General features: G+C 38.3%; 1 protein-coding gene across 2 annotated transcripts; it reads right to left on the bottom strand.

Moving 5' to 3' along the window:
• Positions 1 to 747: 747 nt before the first annotated feature.
• Positions 748 to 15867, bottom strand: GDAP1 (ganglioside induced differentiation associated protein 1). 2 transcript variants are annotated; one of them, XM_010366007.2, is made up of 6 exons: positions 15677 to 15867; positions 14799 to 14991; positions 5993 to 6166; positions 4621 to 4715; positions 3551 to 3665; positions 748 to 2596 (listed from the first exon to the last, which is right to left on the bottom strand). In XM_010366007.2, exons 1-6 carry the CDS (start codon positions 15791 to 15793, stop codon positions 2214 to 2216), a joined length of 1077 nt encoding a protein of 358 aa, XP_010364309.1. In that variant the 5' UTR covers positions 15794 to 15867; the 3' UTR covers positions 748 to 2213. The 2 variants fall into 2 exon arrangements, with proteins under 2 accessions (XP_010364309.1, XP_030793854.1); XM_030937994.1 differs by having other exon boundaries at positions 14944 to 14991; positions 15677 to 15856.
• Positions 15868 to 20254: the final 4387 nt, after the last annotated feature.

Here is a 20254-nt window from a genome sequence, read left to right as displayed (position 1 = left end):
ACAAACGCCTTAAAAGCATAAACTCAAGTATCCATGAAATACGTGAAATTGCCACTATCTTTAATGTATTTCCAAAGAAACTGTACAAGGAAATTATAAACACATTCTATAAAGATTCCCTATGATTCAGGAATAATATAAATTGAAGGAAAAGTTAACCATGGACTTCTAATTTTTATTTTTATTTATTTTTTTTTTTTGAGACGGAGTCTCGCTCTGTCACCCAGGCTGGAGTGCAGTGGCTGGATCTCAGCTCACTGCAAGCTCCGCCTCCCAGGTTTACGCCATTCTCCTGCCTCAGCCTCCCAAGTAGCTGGGACTACAGGCGCCCGCCACCTCGCCCGGCTAGTTTTTTGTATTTTTTAGTAGAGACGGGGTTTCACCATGTTAGCCAGAATGGTCTCGATCTCCTGACCCCGTGATCCGCCCGTCTCAGCCTCCCAAAGTGCTGGGATTACAGGCTTGAGCCACTGCGCCTGGCCCTAATTTTTATTCTTAACAACCTTTTCACAGGTAAACATCCTTCAGAGATTTTTATAAAAATCCAATTTTTATTTCTTCACGACTCAGTTCTTGTTTCTAACAGAGTGACATAAAGAACTCAAACACTATGAACTAATGAATAATAAGTTCTATGGCCCTTATGAGTACATGGATTGGTATGTACCAGCAACAGATTCACACTCCATATGATGACGCACTAATGTGGAAATTTAAAATGTTACTACTTAAAAAGCTGCTACTCAATTATTGTCTGATTGAGTTTACTCTAGAGGTCTTAGTAATCTTTTGTAAATCAGGAACATATAGTTCATCAAGGTTTTCTAATATAACTAGGTCACGAAATGGAATTACAGCCCATCAAAATAGAATTAAAGAATCATTTTACCATCAAAAAGTCATTGCTTCCTAGGTATGCCTTTCCTATTAATGATGAAGTTAGTACATTCTTTGGCTACTGTTGTTCACAGGGACCTCGGCACATCATATCTATGCCTGCTACCCACCAGACACCACAAATGGCTCCTAAGGCCTTCACGGCCAGCTCCATGGTGCCTTCTTGTGACCATGAAAGACTTTTTCTGAGCACAAACCATTTGCTGCAGTTCCGTGGTTATTCATGGGACACACTGGGACTGTCCCTTCCAGATGAACTGAGGTATCCTCCCCAAATCCCTTAAACATACATGAATGAATACAGGTATGCATCACTATCTATCCTTTTAATTCATCTTCCCTAGATTAACTGCCAAGTGCTAAGACTAGACCTTTCTAACAAGTTTTTGTTAATATCATAAACAGATGAAAGATCTGGACAACAATTTCTGTGTTAACACACCAGCCTCCCCAAATGAAGAATGAACATATTTGGTGCTACCAGGTCATCAAAATACCCACTACCCAGCCATATGACATGCTAGTGATTAGCTGGGACATTCACATAAATGCCACTTATGTGCACGAAGAGGGCTACAGAGGCCACCCTTTCTACCTCCCACTGGACATGACCATCCAGAGGAATGGTATCACAGGCACCATCTAAAACATAAAACAGTAAGGAACCATTACCACTTGGTAATTCAAACTGTGGACCATCTGAAATGGTAAGGAATCATCTTAATATCACTTAAGACTTTTACATAAATGCTAGGCGGATGTGTTCCAATGAGCATCACATTTCCAAGTATATAAGGAATATATACTTAATCTCACTAAAGCAATGTGTGTGATTCATAAGCATTTAAAATTAACACTGATGTCAAATGAGATGCTATACATATAAAGCCTGGGGTTCTCTCCAGCCCACTATCCCCAGTGATTCCCTAGTCCTCTCCTAAGAGTTCTCAATTACAGGAGTGTATGTGTGGGCAGTGGCCACAAGTAACTAAATGTGAGGTTTACCAATGGGACAGTCATGAATGTTGGAGGCACCCAAAGCTTACTTTCTATTGCTCTACCCTATACAGACTTCATTCTCTCATTTTTCCTTATCTCTTTGCCTTCCGATCTCTGCCTGGAGCTGGCAGTTGTAGAATGAAGCAATTTTGTGTCCTATTGCTATCTGAACCCCTGTAATGTGTAACAAAGATGACTTTTGAATTTTAGGAAAAAATACTGCTAACTACTCAATAAGACAGACTCAGAGAGCTATCGGCAATCATAAGGTCTAGCTAAATGCTTGGATGAGCTGCCACCATAAGATCCCAACAAACCTAGAAATAATTTGGTCTGGGTCTAAACGCTAATATCATGCTGCCAAGCCTCTTTCTGAAAAGCATAAAAGCAAAATATCCCACTCCTGCAAGCAAACCAACCACAAGGGTTGTGCCAAGAACTTTTGGGGCCCTTTTCTTGGCCACCCGGAATGCTGTTGGCAGCACTGCAGAGATTAATATATTGTTGACATGTCCTAAAACCTTGTTAAATGTTTTTCTCTTCAAGACACGCTCGTAATAGGTTTCCAAGTTTGGTCGCTTTCCGTTTCCCCAGTTTCTCCTTGCAAACCCCAGGAACTTCAGTCGATGCAATGTGACAGCAAGTGAGACGTCTGCCAGGGTGAAGGATTCACCGCAGAGCCAAGGTTGCTGGCCCTCTTCTAATTAGAGAAAGGGACATAGAGAATTAGAGGCAAGCACTCTACAGACAGACTCCAGCTGGTATCAGTGGTCTCAGCCTTAAGAGTGAGTGTGAGTATACCAAAAGATGAAGGCTATTATATATTTATTTTCTTGACAGCCACACTCAGAGAGTAATTTCATGCTTTAAAAAAAAAAAAAAAAAAAAAAGTCCATGCAAATGTATCCTAGGCCAAAGGAGACTTGCTTGACGTCTGCCAGCCATCCAGGTCCCTATGTAAGACTGCAGCCACTTGAGCTTATCACTTTGTAAAGGACACTAAGGGGTTGAGAGCCTCCAAGTTGGTTAAAAGATACTTCCTTCTTGTTTATAAAAAAACAGTTCTGCTTTAGAAAAATCCATAAAGCTGAGTCTGAAACATCACTCAGTGGCTACTGCTCTTAGTCACTTAAAGCAGAAGAGCTTTTGTGACAGGAACATAGTCTTCAACTCTAGTCAGAGCAGCATAAATGGCCCACGTGTATACACCTATGTCTTAACCCTGAAGCCAGTTCACTGGCACGTGCATGCTTACCAGCCAGTTTACCACACGCCCATGTGCTGGCCCCCTTATTACATTTAGATTGGAGGCTGTTTCCCTGCCTAAGGAAAAAACTAGAGGGAACATTCAAGCAATTACTCAAGTTATTCAACCAAACTAATTACTATAATTACAAATCTGTAAAACAGTTAGGTAAAAATCTCCCAAGCATAATTGAAATTATGCAGAAAAATCCTTCATGTAGATGCAGACTGAGTTACAATTAGACACCTGGGTTTTTCCGGGTGCAGTATCGTTGTTATCATAATTAAAACTGCCCATGAATAACAATAATGAAAAGCAGATTACAGAACGTTTTTGGTGAGACCTAAGAATGTTCCCATGAATGATACTGATGTTGAAAAGAGAAAAAGAATACAAATGAGAACCTACCTGGGGTTTCTTCATTTCTTCTTTGCAATTCAGTTTCAACCTGATCCAAGACTTTCTCCAACTCATCAAGAATTTTCTTCAAATACTTGACATTGTCATGATCGAGCAGCTTTGACTAATCAACCACCAAAAAAAATAAAACAAAACAAAACAGATTATTTACACCTTTAAAAAAAATAAATCTAGGTAAAGCAAAGCAGATACAAACTCTTACAGAGTTCAGCCTGTTTATTTTAGACAACGGGAAGAAATAGAAAAACTCAGGGAAAAAAAAAAAGAGCTAAGTTGAAGGGAAATATCCCATCTGTGAAAATGCTGCAGAAGCAGACCCACCACCCACTGGCAGCTCCTATGAGGCCAGGTGACCAGAGAAGGCAAAGAATGGGAGGGGCATGAAGAGCTGTCTGCCAAGCCCAACTCAGAAAAGAATTGCAGCAGCTGGAATTGAGAGTAGCTGAAAGGTCAAGGATGAGAAAGAAGTCCAAGTAAAGGAGTTGAAGGGTGAGTGGAGAGTCAGTCAAGTGACTGTGAGTGCAGGTGTTTCTTCTGAGGAGCTCGTTTAGCTAAGATAGGATACAGGAAGGTGGGAAGTTGGGGAGGGTTGGGAGTACAGCTGTTTTCTACACTTTTAATATAAGAGAAGCTTGCATGTGTTGCTGGGCCCAGGGAAGGAATCAACAGAAGGAGAAAAGCTGACCATAAAGCACGCTCCTCAGAGGGCAAAGCGAGTCAGTGTGACACATGGAGGGATGTAGGTCTAGTGAGGACTTCCAGTGGTGGAATACCTGAAATGACAGATTCTAGAATATGTTATGAACTTCCTTTGCATTTCATAACTTTTTTGGCAACTAGCATGCTCAACATCTGTTTGTTAAGCACTTGTCACCAAGTTTGAATATCAAGTCTAATAAAAAATTCTTTCTAAAAGGAGAACATAAGCCAAAGGTAACATGTGTACTGGTGAATTGCAATATTTAAAAGAAGATATTCTAGAAATAGCGGTACTTTACAAAAAGTAGAACATTTACTCCATGCAGTGTGTGTCAACTGAGGACAGCTGATTGACTTACTTTAAGTCGTTTCTGTTTTGCAATGTATGCTTCTTGTAAATCTGGGTTTTCTTCAGCAAGTTTCTTCAGCTCAGACTCCGTGTTTCCAATTTGGCCTGATAATAAAAACATTTTGGAAACAGAAAATTAGTTTCTCCCTTCCACACCAGAAACAAGAAGCAGAGAAACTCAATGGCAAGAGCATGAGCTCTGGAGCTCATGCCCTGCTTCTCTGCCTTGGGCTTACCCTGTCTGTGCCTCAGTTTCCTCATCTTTCAAATGGAACCATAAGAGTATCTGCCATGCAGGGTGAAGACTAAATGAGAAGCTTCATGGGAAGCACGTAGCGCAAGGCCCAGCACTTTAGAATGCTAGTGCAGGCTTGCTGCTCTGCCTTCCTCTACCTTTCAAGCTTTCTATAATGAACTCCTATATGAAGGGAGGAAAAAGGCTCATTTTTAAAAAATATTAACTGTAGGTCATAGAATTATACTCAAAACTCTTGTTTCACATCATATAAAGGGTACTTACAAAGAGGAGGAGGAGGAATAGGAGGAAAGAGAAGCAGGAAGAGAGGGCAGTGGAGAAGAAAAAGAAAAAGAAAAGAGAAAAAGGAAGTGGTGACAAGGAAGGAAGGGAGGGAGAGAAGAGGAGAGGAAAAGGAGGGGTATCAAAAAGGAAAAAAAGAATAATAATAATAATAAAGGTGAGTATCACATAATGGGGAAAAATGGTTTCTGGATTTAGAAGATCTGAGTTTGAGTGTTTCTGATCAACATTCCCAAAGTGTGACCACTGCCACCATCCTTTCCCTTCTTATCCCCAATTATCTGTGCTATAAAGCACACCTCCTGCTCCACAGATCATGCACTGACTCTATCCTCATGACAGGAGGAAGGCAGAAAGCTGAATGTCACAACTCAATCCCAATAAATCTCCTATCACTAAACATAGAGACAGAGTAATAGTTACACACTCTCTAGTCCAGTTTGCTCACATAATGAAACAACAATTAAGGACAAGAAACATGAACTCAACTGCCCATAATCCTAGGCAGATCCCAGCTTTTCAGATTCTTAGTCTATCTGTTCATGAGAACATGTTATATTCTTTACTTTTCCATAATCCACTCTTCTGAGTTTTACCCAAGCTTGGTCCTCAAAGCCAAGAGCTGATAAATCAGGTCCTATACACAATAAATGTCCAACTGAGCAAGTGAAGCACAGATTAATACGACTGGTTCATGGATCGATCCATAACATGCACATCCATGAAGCAAACTCAACAACGCTATTCCCAATCTTCTTTTAGTGACCATGAGACATGCTAGGTCTCAGAATGAATTAAAAGAAAGTGTCAGACAGAATTCTAGGTCTTTAAAATGTTTACATACTACGAATCCTTGTAGTTGCATAAGCCGGGATCATGGAGTCCACAGTTAACTCAGGATGTAAAATGCAGCCATGTGTATAGGCATCCATTGGCAAGGAGTCAAGCAGCTCTCGGTAATGTTGTACCCGTGGGTAATACATGCTTCCTTTATCAGGCATTAATCTGGGTGTTCTTTCTAAAATACACACACACAAATATTGAAGAAAAAGTTACAAATGAGTTGTTACCCTCAAAAGCAAAACAAAAACACTAACCACTCATCATTAACATTTTCAACATATCTGTATATTCAAAGAATGTTGTCTCCTCGCCGCAGACATTCAAAGTTTGAAATAGCCTGATGCACCAGACAAGATCCCAAACCATAATCACACTGGTATTCTCTCATTTCTCTACCTTGCAAACTGCACTCAGCCTTCAAGGCCCAGTTATTTCTGCCATTTATTCCATGAAGCATTCCCTAATCTCCTACAACTGCCAACATCTGACTTGCTCACATGTGCCTTCTATACATCCATAACACATTACACACACTCTGTTACAGCCCTTATCACACTGTAATTCATTGCATCTTTTTACCCCATGACTGTCTTCAGGGAAAGGAACTTGGATTCCAGAGTCTAGCACAGTTCTCCACACACTTAAGGCCCTCAAAGTTTGGTTAATTGAATGAGGACTCATTATGGGAAGATAATCATGGGTTACTCCTTTCTAGGTGCCAACCAACATCAAGAGTGACCCTACTGACACATGTGAACGTGAAATGACAATCTATATGGAACAGGAAAGGCCATTGCTTAAATATCACAGGTGCACTTTCCCCAGGAATTTCTAACAATTATCTCTAGAAAGTGGCTTCTACATACATCCTTATTTGCTAGTTAAAATCCAGACTGTAGAGTCCTTGAGGGCAGGGACCATGTACTGGTTTCTGTTAAATCCCCAGTGCCTAGTATAATGTTTGACATGTAGTAGGTGTTTAATAAATTATAATGAATACATTCCAAAATTTCCAGTTATTATATAGATTACGTGAGCTGGAGAAGCGCTGCAGTAGTTAACACGTACACTGAGAAACAAGGACTGAAAATTTCTCACAAGATCCCACAGCTAATTAGAGGCAGAGCTAGAACTAAAGTCATCTGATTCCTAATGTAATGCTCTCTTTGATTATACCATCATAACATCTTCAAAGGATTTTAATTTCAGAGACTATCCAAAAAGAATAAAGTGAAGGATATAACCCAAAGGTCGGGACTATGTCCCTTCAGAATCTCTTCCTACCTCTGGCTCTCAAACTGTCCCTAAAAAATGTCAGGTCTATTAACTATCACAATTTCAAAGTATTAAGATATCTGCAATAACTTAACCATGAACATATCTGTGATTTCCATTGGTTATCAAAGTCACAGGCACTCCTGATATTGCCATGGATTGTGCCTACATTGCTAATGGAAGGAAATAATTGCTTTAAATATTAGAGCTACAATTATTCCCCATCCAAGATCTCAAATATCCTGAATTCTATTCATAAACCCCTAAGGGCAACAGTTCTCACACTATGGTCTGAGGATCCCTGGGTTTTCCTAAAACACGTTTGGGGGATTTACAAAGTCAAGATGTTTTTATAGAAATACTAAGACATTAATTACTTTTTCACTCTTATTGTCTCTCTCAAGCATACAGTAGAAATTTCCAGAGGCTACAGGAAGCATGACTCTATCACTCTAACAGCCAGTGGGATTGTGCTTATGTAGGCTAATAGTTTAAGTTTTCTCAGTTTTGCTTTCTAAATGGTAAATATTGATAGCCATGATCCACATTTAAAAAATGCTCTCTGGTGTCCTCAAAGACAAAGGGGTGTAGAGACCAAGAAGTTTAAGAACTAATGCTTTAGGGGTCCAAGAACCTCAGGCTAATAACCATAAATAGTACATTTTCAAATGCTTCCCAAAAGGTCAAAGTAATGGCTAGTGGCTCTGGCTGCTTTCTGGTGCCAGGCCCTGGGGCTTCTCTCCAGAAAAGCATACCATTTCCTTCCTAGAAAAGTGAATGAGAGCAGGAAAAACAATGCCTAATCGCTTTCTGGGGAAGATCCATCAGGCCAAGCCCAAATTCTTCAAGGAGGACAAATGTTTAAATCCATGAAAATAATTTTCTTGTACTCAGTGTGCCGTTACTATCTAACCATTTCCTGAAGCACTCTGTCAGAGCACCCACTGAACCCAAGTTATCTTCCCATCTCTCTTTGTGCGCGTCAACCATGCCCTGTCCAGTATCACAGGGGCACTGTGCTGCCATCCTCCTCCTCAAATCGAAGCACAGCAGTATCTGCTGCTTCTGATAAAAGAATTTTTCAAAGGACAACTGGGAATTTCCTTTGAATTATAGAGGAGATCTTCCCTCTCAATCCCATCGTATTTTATTTTCCAGTCCTTCCATAAAGCACCTTTATCAAAATACTAAAAGCAAGAATTTTTTTCTCAGTAATCTACCTCAACCAGGAGTGGGAAAGCAACATAAGGCATACCGGGGCAGGATAGAGAATTAGGGAGTTTTAAGAAGCAGGCAATGAGAGGAGGTGCCAGCATTGGGGAGTGGGATTGCAATAGTGGAAATCAGGCTTGGTATTAAGCTGGAAGAACAAATAAGTTGGCACAAGACCGGACTTTCTGAAAGAACTGAGTAGGGGACAAGTTTTATATTACACATAAATTTAGGCAGCAAATTATAAACCAGCAGATAGACATAAAGCAGAAAGATCTGATAAACAGCAGAAGAAACCAAAAGAAGCAAAAAATAAAATTAGAAAGAAACAATAAAAGCATTATGCAGCCATGTAATGGAGACAAACGGGTCTGTACATTCTCAAGTGCCTGTAATGCTGAGTAAAATAACAATGGCTCTGAGCCATTTTTTAAAAATTACATTTGGTTTTCCCAAGAGTAAAAAATAAAAAGAAATTAGGGGCTTAAAGGCATAAGTTTTCATTATTTTACTAAATTCACTACTCTGGTTACCCATGTTTCCTAGTAAAGGCAGATAAAGGAGGCATTATTATGCCTTGTTTTCAAGAAAGACTCCCCTAGGTCTATTTGTATAACTTTCAAGTCTCCCTTACTAGCTCAATGGAAACAGATTATATTTCATTCCTCACTCTAGCCCTTTGCTGTTTATTTTACTTAGACTGTATAGTGATTACATCAGTATATAATATGCATAACACAGCTGAACAACATTGTACCCTTCAACTAGTCACACACTAGGCTATTAAAAATATGTAATAATGGGCTGGGTGTGGTGGCTCATGCCTGCAATCCCAGCACTTTGGGAGGCCGAGGCGGGCAGATCACGAGGTCAGGAGATCAAGAGACCATCCTGGCCAACATGGTGAAACCCCATCTGTACTAAAATACAAAAAATTAGCCAGGTGTGGTGGTGCACGCCTGTAGTCCCAGCTACTCGGGAGGCTGAGGCAGGGGAATCGCTTGAACCTGCAAGGCAGATGTTGCAGTGAGCCGAGATCATGCCACTGCACTCCAGCCTGGAGACACAGCGAGACTGTCTCAAATATATAGAGGTATATAAATATATATATATATATATATATCTACATACACACACACGCACACACAATAGTGTTAAACAATTAAGTTATGACCTGAGGCAAAAGATATGGCTGCAAACTGATTACAATTCAATACTGTCATAACTCTGGAACTAGAAAGAGCAAATCTAAATATAGATGAGGGGAAAAAAAAAAAAAAGACCTGGTGTCAAATTATATCAGTTCACTGTATGCATCCAGGATGTTGAGACAAATTTATAGCATTATTGTCAATAAATTTTATGTACTATACGTTAAATGTTTGCTTTTAACTGGTATTATAGTTAAGACTTTTAACAGAAACATTTGTAATAATGGAAGCAAAAACTCCTTTATCAGACAGTTCCAATTGTTAGATACACATAATATAGAAAGAGGGCCTCTGAATTTTAATACCCCCTACTTGTCTGCTAAAATTGGACAAATCACAAAGAGAAAAAAAGTTACTCTTTAAAGCAACTTTTACTGACACAATAAAGACTGATATTCTTTTCTATGCCATATGGTATATTTTCTCCATACTTTGTGCTAATCTGCAATTTCAGTCTATGTGCTAAAAGGCCTATATTCAACTATACACAAGGGCCTTTTCTTGATGAACACAAAGATAAATATTAATTGGTAATTCCTTAAATAACTATTTTTAATATAACAGTGACACCAGAATTAACATTCTTTTTTAAATGTTACATTTGATGAAATTCAAATGTAATATTTAAATATATTTTATAGATAACATTTTATCTATAAATTTAGATATCCTAATAAGATTTATGTGATTTTATTATCATACTAGAATAGTTTATTTCCAAACTAAATTATATTTCCTAAGAATAAATTATATACCTAGACATAAGACATGAACATGTTGTTCAGGGAACTGTTAAGTTACAAAAATCCATTATTCTTGATTCCATGTTACCAGAGTCACTTGGTAGTAATACATATCATATGTTCTAGTATTTTATAGTTATTTCATATATTTTTGATTAGTAGCCAAGTTAAATTTTATTTAAAGATGTTATGAGTACAATAGCTAGATTGAAGAATCCGTATTTGTGCGTACATTCACCTTGTCCCATCCATTCTTCCTCAGTTTACCTAGTTTGCTTGCTTTCATACCTCATCTAGCTTTATCAGTTGCTTGCTGTAAAATAACTATTCTTCACCACATGCCCAGACTGAAAGACGTATCATGTACATGAAAGAGTCTATAAAACTGGACAGTAAAAGCACATGTATATGTTAAGAACAGATTTGGAATTATCACCAAATGTATAGAAAGAAATTATCTTTGAAGACTAGCAAGCTTCTAATGATTTCGGATCTTTAAAATATCTCTGAAGTATCCCGGGACCCTACACCCAATTAATACCCAATAAATGGTTACTGAAAGAATAAATGAAGAGACAGCTCTTGGCCAGCTCTTAGTTTGGCAGCCATAACTGAATACTTCTGAATTTCTCGTTTGACCCAAGTTTTGCCCTCAGGAACATCATTCATATCTATACCATTCTTCCGTATGACTGCTTTCCAATAAAAAAAAAATCAAACATAGCCATTATCCAACAGATACTCACTATTTCAGACTATGACTTGAAAAGGATTGCCTCAGCTATCAAACTACCAATTATTTAATGAACTATCCCAAAAGTACAAGGATATAAATATTTAATTATAAACACAAAAAAGTTGAGAAATGTCTCCAGATCAGCAAGTCATCATTTTTGGCATAATCCCCACTGGATCGATAACAGGGGACAGCAAATAACAGTGAAGGACATACCAGTTCGTTACATTCTGTTCTTTAGAGGAATGGTTACACTTACAGTCTCCTGTCATGACCACGGGCGACTGTACACCTCATGAAATCCATCCACTTATTCTATCTCATCAACATTCCTCAAAGTTACATCCATAATTGGACAAAATGCCAACTATTCCAAACAGCTCAGAATGCAGAGAGTTACAACTCACCCTGTTCTCAACAAAATCTATAATTTTCAAAGAACCTGAAATCACACTAGCCATTTAACATTGGTAACTATCTATTAACCAGGTGCGCTATTCTTTTGGAATGCAGCGGGTTTTTTAAAACAAAAGCCTGATACCCATTTTCCTCATACTCATTTTACATTTAGTCTTGTTAAACTTTATCTTATTTTTCCATTTTGTTGTATTTCCATAATAAATATTTTATAAGCTAGTCATCACTTTGACTATCTTTTCTGTCATTCACAAATGTAATCTTATTTCTTCTATGTCTTTATTCGAATCATTGACTTGTTAGGCTCAAGTCAAAACAGAAGCCTACAAGAACACTGCAAGGGATTCTTGTCCAGGCTAACATCTGTTTCAATAATTCACTCATTTTAATCATTCAAATTATTTATTAAGCACCTATTAAGAAACATTCACTGTATAAGGCATTGGGGATAGTTTTTAATAAGATACACTGTTCCCAACCTCATAGTACTTACAGTGGTGTACAATTCAAACATTTAAAATAAAGTATAAAAACAATTATAAGTAAAATGAGAGTCTACAGTTGAAGAGGTAATCTGGTATGAGAAATCTATAAATTAATATTCTTTAATATGGTAGTTTATTCATCTACAAATGTGCATTACAATCCTCTAGCTATATTTGCTCCTTTATTCCACAAGGGTATATGTAATGTAATCTCAAATGTTCTACTTAAATCAAGATATACTATATCTAGAACCATGCCTGGCACATAATAGACAGTTTTTTAAAAGTGTTAGGGACATTCTCCTTTCACTGAGATACACAAAAATTTTAAACATATTTAAATAACTTCTCACAATCTATTCTATATTTCTGCCAGATTTAAAGACAGTAATTTACACCAGTGCTTACTTAACTAAACACTAACTTATAGCAGTACTCGCAAACTTTAATGTACATATGAATCATTTGGGGCTTTTGTTAAAACAAAGATTCTAATTTGATAGATCTGCAGAGAGGTCTAAGGTTCTGCAGTTCTAACAAGCTCCCAGGTGATGCCAGTGCTGCTGGTGAATGGGAACATACAGTAAGTAGCAAGGATTGGTAGAACACTTTTCCCTGTCTTTGACAATAGGATGTTTGTCTATGTTGTCTGACTTTCATTCCCCATGAGTTCTTAAAGTATCTTAATTGTGATAACACTTTTTAAAACTTCAGTACTCTGAGATAAACTTCTTCTTGACCTTGATTTATATAACTTAGCCTCGATTTATAAAAACTATTGTTCTCTTGCTGTCTTCCTATCTACCGTAAGTTTTGGGTCCTTTAATCGTTTTTTCGTCCTTCCCAATTGATTGAAAGATATTCAACAAGTTAGTGGCAGCGTCAGACTAAAAGCTAGGACTCTTGATTGCTGAGTTACAATAATATTTCAACCAGAATTAAAGTCTGCGGTTTCCGCATTTCCATCCTGTCACAGCCTACAGTGCCTTCTCTTCTAATACAATAAATAGTAATCAAAAGAATTTAGCATTTCCTTTGTTTGGTTATTTAAATACAACTTAGCAGGACACAGAACGTATTTCTGCTTTGTTATCATTCTGTACTAAAAGCAAAAGAGAAAGAATAAGGAAAATTGTAAGAAAACCTAATAATTGGTAACATTACTATGTTGTAAATATAATTTATATCACTGAATTTCTTAGAGGAAAAACAGTGTAAGGAGGGGAGGGAGGAGGGAAATGATAGTAGAAGCAGTTCAAGCAACGGTACCAAAAAACTTAAATGGGATTTTCCATTTAGAATATCTTTTTAAAGTTTTTGATCATTTAAAATAGAATTATTAACACAATTATTTTGTTTTGTTCAATTATAATTACATCTCCCAAGAAATACAAATTATTAACAGACTTATCCATTTCCAAAAAGCTCAAGATTAAGAAACATTGTCTTAAATGAACTAGTCATTTTCAGTACAGTCCCCAGCATATTAATTTACAAGGAATAGCAAATAAAGATGAAAAGAAAGTACCTCATTAAATGTTTTGGTTTAGGCCAAAACTACCTTTAATTAAAACCTCCAATCACAGTCCTAGGGGACCAGCACTTAGATTAAGAACAGGAGTAGCCCATTGCTAATCTAATTCCCTGGGCTTCCCCGGCCCCACTGCCCACCATCTAGGCCTCATACTCATTTTCCTTCTAAGTACCTGAGGCTGTTTTTTTTTTATTTTTTTTTGTCCTGGTAATTTCCTTTGTCAGCTTCCTGTAGTTTGGGGCTAGGCTCTGCTTTCACCCTACCCTATTAACATGAACATAATTGCTAGCAGATGAAAAGTAACAATCTCACACAGCCTTTTTGAAGAGCATTCAGCTGGAAGCTCTGAGCCCCCCTGTTTTGCTCGCAACAATGTCCACTGTGATCAGCTGTGTAATCTTGGGTAAATCCTTGAAGCTACAGTTCACCTCAAAGGATTATTATTAGGAACAAGCAAGATAATGTGTAAGTGGCAAGGACTACGGGAGACAGTCAGTGTAGTATGAAGGCTTTGGAGACCAAAGACTCTACCATATAATAGCTATATTACTTTGGGCAACCCTGTTGCTTTCTCCTCATGTACATAATGGGAATAACTTAGACAGATTCTTCTGAAGACAACATAATATAGAAATTATAAAATGTCTGACACATAACAAACTGTCAATAAATGATTTACCTAAATGCACTATACAAATTTAAGCCCTATAATTCCTTAGTAAATATATAAAATTCAAACAATTCAGAAGTGACTGGGGCAAAGAACTCAGCTATACTAACATTCTATTCTCCTTTAAGATTTGTTGCTCTTTTTCCCCCCTTGTTTTTAAGATGAAACCATTTGGTTTATTCGATGAAATTGTCATAGTGCACATTTAGAATATTATGAATTTAAGGCTAAGAAATCTCCAACACAAACCACACATCTGCAGTTTTTTGCAAGTGAATTTTTTTAAGTTTCAACATTAACATTTGTACTTTGCATGAAATTCTTTTAAGTAGCATTATACTAGTTTATACAAAATTTGTTATCGACCTATTTGGTATTTGTGTGCTTATGGAAATGGAAAAGGTTTTTAATCCCAAACCACCATCATGACACAAGAGAAAGAGAGGAGAGAGAGAAAAAGAGAAAGGGAACACATAGTTGTGTTGAAAGTAAATCCAAGAAATCACAAGTAGCCTTAACATTACCATCCAGGAAAGTCTGTTCAAGATAATCAATGATCTGAGTGGCCTCACAAATTATGTTTTCCCCGTGGATAAGGACAGGCACTTCTCCAGTTGAGTTCAAACGCATAAACCAAGGCTCATTGTGCTCACTCAAGGGCAGACTTACATCATGTTCCTCGCACTTCAATGCCTTTTCAGCAATTACCAAGCGCACCTGGAAGAGTTCACACTGGTTACTACAACACGTGTAAGCTTTCAATTAAATGACTTCCCTGGACACCGCTAAGCAGCCTTTCTGGGCTTCCCTGTGTTACTGACATTTCCAACAGTCGTTTTAACAATTCCTATTCCTGGAATTAACAAGTACAGAACAATATTCAACAAATTAAGAGAAGAACACAAAATAAGTAATGAAATGATTCTGACTGTATTCATTAAACAGTCACCCTCCTCATCACCACCATTTTCTTGGTGTCCTAAACCTGATTATGGGCCCTCCCCAGACAAGAACCTGAACTGTAGGTACATCAGCTCTTGCTGAAGAAAGTGAACGCGAGAGAGCAGAAGAGATCGCAGATGATAAGGGTGCACGAAGGCACCTCCCTCTGCCTCTCGCCCAAGCCCAGCAGGCAAGGCCTCCAGGCCAAATACTGAAAATGATGCTTTTTTTGTCGCATTTCGCGAGAGGCAGAGCCTGGGTCATAGCCACATAAGATTATCTCAGACCGCTTCTCCCCGCTCCCCACCGGGGCGCATCCTGGAGGGAGCACCTGCCCCTCCAGGGTCAGGACGCTGGAGGCGGGTTTCTGGGTGGAACGGATTCTCTGGGCGGGACCCAGCAGGAGCTGTCCCAGTGCTGAAGCCCGATCTGCGCCACCCTCCGCCGCCAAGGCCTGTACCTTTTGAGAGCTGAAGGAATGCGTCCAGTGGTACAGAATGAGCTTAACCTCCGCGTCGGCCTTGCCTTCCGCCCTCAAGGGCGGGCTCCCTCTCTGCTCTTCCTGCCTCCCAGCCATCTCGGGGTAGGCGAGCGCGGGTGGGCCCGGCCTGTCCGACCTGGGCTTCTCCCTCCCACACTGCCCCGCAAGGCGTTTCCGGGTTTTGAGCCGTCCGTGCCGGAAGGAGGGCGCGCAACCCGCTGGGAAATGTAGTTCCGCCGGCGGCCGAGTCTGCGAAAACGCATGGTCTGCGCCCGGAAAGCCCCTGGCAAGCCTGCGAGTGCACCTGGGACGTGCAATTGAACGGTTGTTTTTTGTTTTTTGTTTAGAAGAAAAAAATCAAAAATATGAGACACTGGTTATGAAGGGCGGTAAGGAAAAATGGTGATAGCAAATTACTCTTCGGTTTGGAGGTTGCTCAGGTATAAAAGCAGCAATTTCCCAAGATACCTAGGGTTGGTCTTAGAGCCTGTTCCTTTTTTGGAAAGGAAGTTCCAGTCGACAAAGCAACAGGAAAAGGATCTATGAGTTTTCATTATAAGATGCTACTATGACATTAATGGACTAATTCCTCAAATTTGACTAACTGCTGTAGATTAGAGAATAGTCTTGTATAAACCGTTAAGTACTTGATTTTGATAATTAAACTGTGCTTTGTAAAAGAAAAAAAAGATGCCACTATGGAGTCATGCAAAAAAACTGTTTTTGTCATAAACAGCTAATAAACAATGGCGATATAAAATAGCCTAGTTGTTAAATACAAAAATTCTAGAACAGTACTGCCTAAGTTCATGTCCTGGTTTTTCCATTTTCTAAGAATAATAATTTTACTGTTTCTCTCATAAGATTTTTGTGAAAAATTAATAATAAAATGTTAAACACTCAGAACACCCTGTCACGTTGTAGGCACTCAGTCTTAGTCACAGGTTCGGTCGCCTTATAAACATTCTGTTTATAACCATAGTCAGAATCATAATTTTATATTAGTCTAGTTATTGTCTCTGAAAACTTGGCATCATATAGTAAGTTGAATTAAAAAATCTCTTTCAGTAATATGTATAAATATGACCATGGAATAAACGCCTGTACAATGTATTTGGCAAATATTTTTTGAGTACCTACAATGTTCCAGACATTGTGCTGGCTCCTGGTAATATAAAGATGTGTAAGATCTAATATCTAACACTCAAGATATAATCTGGCAGTAGAGACGACCAAGGAAATAGACAATCACAATAAAGATAAGAACTGTCTTAGGGTGAACGCAGAGAACAATGAGAAAGGAGGGCCAGGCAGCCAACCCAGGTCAGAGAAAGGCCCCTGGAAAAGACAAAATCTCATGAGGTTCTTGCTTGCCTTTACAGTACTTCATTTGTTACTCTCTGTAATTCTTTCATAATTTTTAAAGATTTGATAATGTCTTTTTATATCCTTCAGTTAATTCAAGTGGTATGGAAAAAGTGAACTCCTTGCCAAAATTGTTTTTATCAGTTCACACTTAAGAGTAAAAGGGGAAAGAGGAAAACATTGAAATCAGACAGAGTGGGGTTTAAATTCTAGCTCTACCCTAACTTGAGCTTTCTTGAACTTTGACATCATTGTGTGTAAAAAATGGATACATAAAAATTATATGCCTACCCAGATGGCTGTGGGAATTCAAGAAAGGCTGTACATAAAGCACCTAGGGTATTGCCTGGAATGTAGCCATTGATAATAACATATGTGTAAAAGCCCCTTCACTGTCACTAGGAGGATATCATATTACATTTCATCCTCTCTCTTTAGGTCTCAAAATTTTTAAAACTACCCATATAATCCCCCTCTCCCATTCCTCTTCAGAACTTCATTTTTTAATTATCCACCTTCAGACTCCTAGTTTTCTATTCCATCACTTTCAGTAGCAAACACCGCACTTACTTTTGCACCGTTAATACTAAATCATTCTAAATATTTGAATAAATTCCAATACTCATGATAAGCCATTTGTCACCTGCAGCTGAAAAAGTCCTGACAATAAAGCCCTGGTCCCTCAAACACTGAACACTTTCTCCATCACATCCTGCCCACAGCAAAGCCATAGAAGAAACACTGAATGGCTTGATTACTTGGTGTTTAGTACAAAGTAATCATAGATCTCATTGGGAGTGTAAACATGCACAGAACTTCTGCAGGCAAATATATCAATATGCTTCAAGAATCTTGAAAATGGGCATAACTTCTAACCTAGCAATTCCTCTATTTGCAATTTAAGGAAATAATTGTGACAAATTCTGACAGTTGATCCTACCTATTTTCCCCTTCTTCCATGGTAATAGAAATTTTAGCTGAGCACATGACTGCTGAGAATAAAGACTGTATTTCCCAGGCTCTATTGCAGCAAAACATGGTCTCCTGGCTATCTTCTAACAAGGGGAAGGTCATGGATGTGCCACAGGGCAAGTTCTGGGAATCTTTCTTAAAGAGACAATCAGCCCTGTGCCTCTTGTTCATCCCATCCTCCATGCTACTTCAGAGAGAATGGATTCTGACCTGGACCATGAAGAATGGAGCCACGCCCTAGGAACAGCTGGGCCATGAGCTTGGGGAAAATTGACCTTCTGAAGACCCTGAGGAGCAGAACCCACACCAACTTTAGTCTGCAAACCTCCAAACTTTACTTGAAAAGGGAACAAAGGATCTTGTGCAAGGCACCATTATTTGGTGCTTTCTGGATGCTACTGTCTTAACCTATCCTCACTAATACATCAACTTTGTAAAATATAGGTGGCTTTTATTTCTTTATGCTTCTGCATAGTCTAATTGTTCTATAATGAATGTGTGTTGCCTTTAACTGTTAAAGGTGTGAACACTAAAATAATATCATTAAATAGATGACATAAGGAAAAATGTGTTTGTTTGTTTTCTCACAATAGAAGAACTGCTACATCTACTTCCAATGATCTATAATCATTTTTTTCCCATCCCAATAAAAGCCACTGTTGGTAATATAAAAACCTTATTATCCATTCACATGTTTATTCAGAGCTTCTACTACACTGTGTATTCTGTATCTATGAGATTTTGTAGATCATAGATATGATTATTGTAGGTTGCTTGAGGACAGGAGCCAGGTCCAGGTAAATTTTTTTCAATATACACTTGTTGAGCCCTAAGTGCTAGATAGAGAAGATACAGAGTTCAAAGTCAGTCACAGTCACTAGCCTTAAGGAAATCAAGTGTGAAGGCAGAGAAATGAGATCCCAACATGGGATGGTACTTGCTGTGAAATCTAGAAAGTTATAGTAGGAATATAGAGAAAGGCACCTAACACAGATAAGCTTCCCAGAAGCGGTGATAATCTTTACCATAACTAGCACCATACTAATGCAATTACCAATATATCCAGGGGGGGTGTCCCCACTGGCTCATGATAGCTGATTGTTAAATTTTCAGGAATTTGCAAAGTGGATGTTCAACTCAGCTATTTGTCAAAATTAAATCAAACTGAGTTGCATTTAAATGAATTATTTTTGCCGGGCGCTGTGGCTCACACCTGTAATCCCAGCACTTTGGGAGGCCGAGGCAGGCGAATCATAGGTCAGGAGATCGAGACCATCCTGCCTAACATGGTGAATAATTAATTAATTAATTTTTAAAATAAAGCTAACAAATACTTAAAACTCATCACGTCCTAATTATGTGTATTATTATCTATACTCCTGAGTTTGTGTCTATCATATCCATACAAAGGAAATAGTATATAAGGATGTGCTACTTGCATATCTCTTCCTCTCTGTTCAGTGATGTCATGTTAGTGACTTGAAATTGGCCATGGTAGAACTTTTTACAGAAATCAGAAAATGCTATCATGTTTAACTTTTTCCCAGAAAGTTGGTTGTTAAATATTTACTAGTATACCATTTAATGTATCTTATTTAGTATTTAATAAATTGTTTTGATGAGGAGAAAGAGAACCCTGCATAAATTTGTGAATGAGTAAATTTGCATACTAATTTGTTTTCAGTACCTTTTCCTTTCCTAATCAGTTTTTGCTTCCTTCTCCATTTCCGAGACACCCACTATGCTTATTATCTTTTCATCCTCTTCACTATCCTTAGGAAGAACATGGATATGCACAGGTCAATCTGCCCACTATCAAACACTGAGCACTTCCTCTAGCACATCTTCCCAGCAGCAAAATCATGAACTAGTAAACACTGAATGAACTGATGACTGCACTGATGTTCAATATTAAGACTTTATAAACAAAAGGTATAAAGTAGAACGTCTGCATCTAAAGATCACAAACAGTTTTCTTATAATCTCATTTGATCTTCATGATAGCCTGTGAGGTAGCTACTATCCCTAAGTTAGAAGAGCTTCCACTATAGTTATAGCTGAAGAAATGAGGTTTAGTAAGTGAAAGACTAGTCCAAAATCCTGGAGCCAGTGACAGAACTACAATCTCAGACATACATTTTCTGATTACTAGTCAAGTATTAGCTTCTACTACACTATGCTAGCCTTAAACCAAAGAAAGAAAATTGTGGACTTGCAAGT

Source organism: Rhinopithecus roxellana, chromosome 9 (assembly GCF_007565055.1).
Source record: "Rhinopithecus roxellana isolate Shanxi Qingling chromosome 9, ASM756505v1, whole genome shotgun sequence".
Lineage (NCBI taxonomy): Eukaryota > Metazoa > Chordata > Mammalia > Primates > Cercopithecidae > Rhinopithecus > Rhinopithecus roxellana.
The sequence above is the reverse complement of the archived record's forward strand: the minus strand, read 5'-3'. Positions and strand labels throughout refer to the sequence as shown.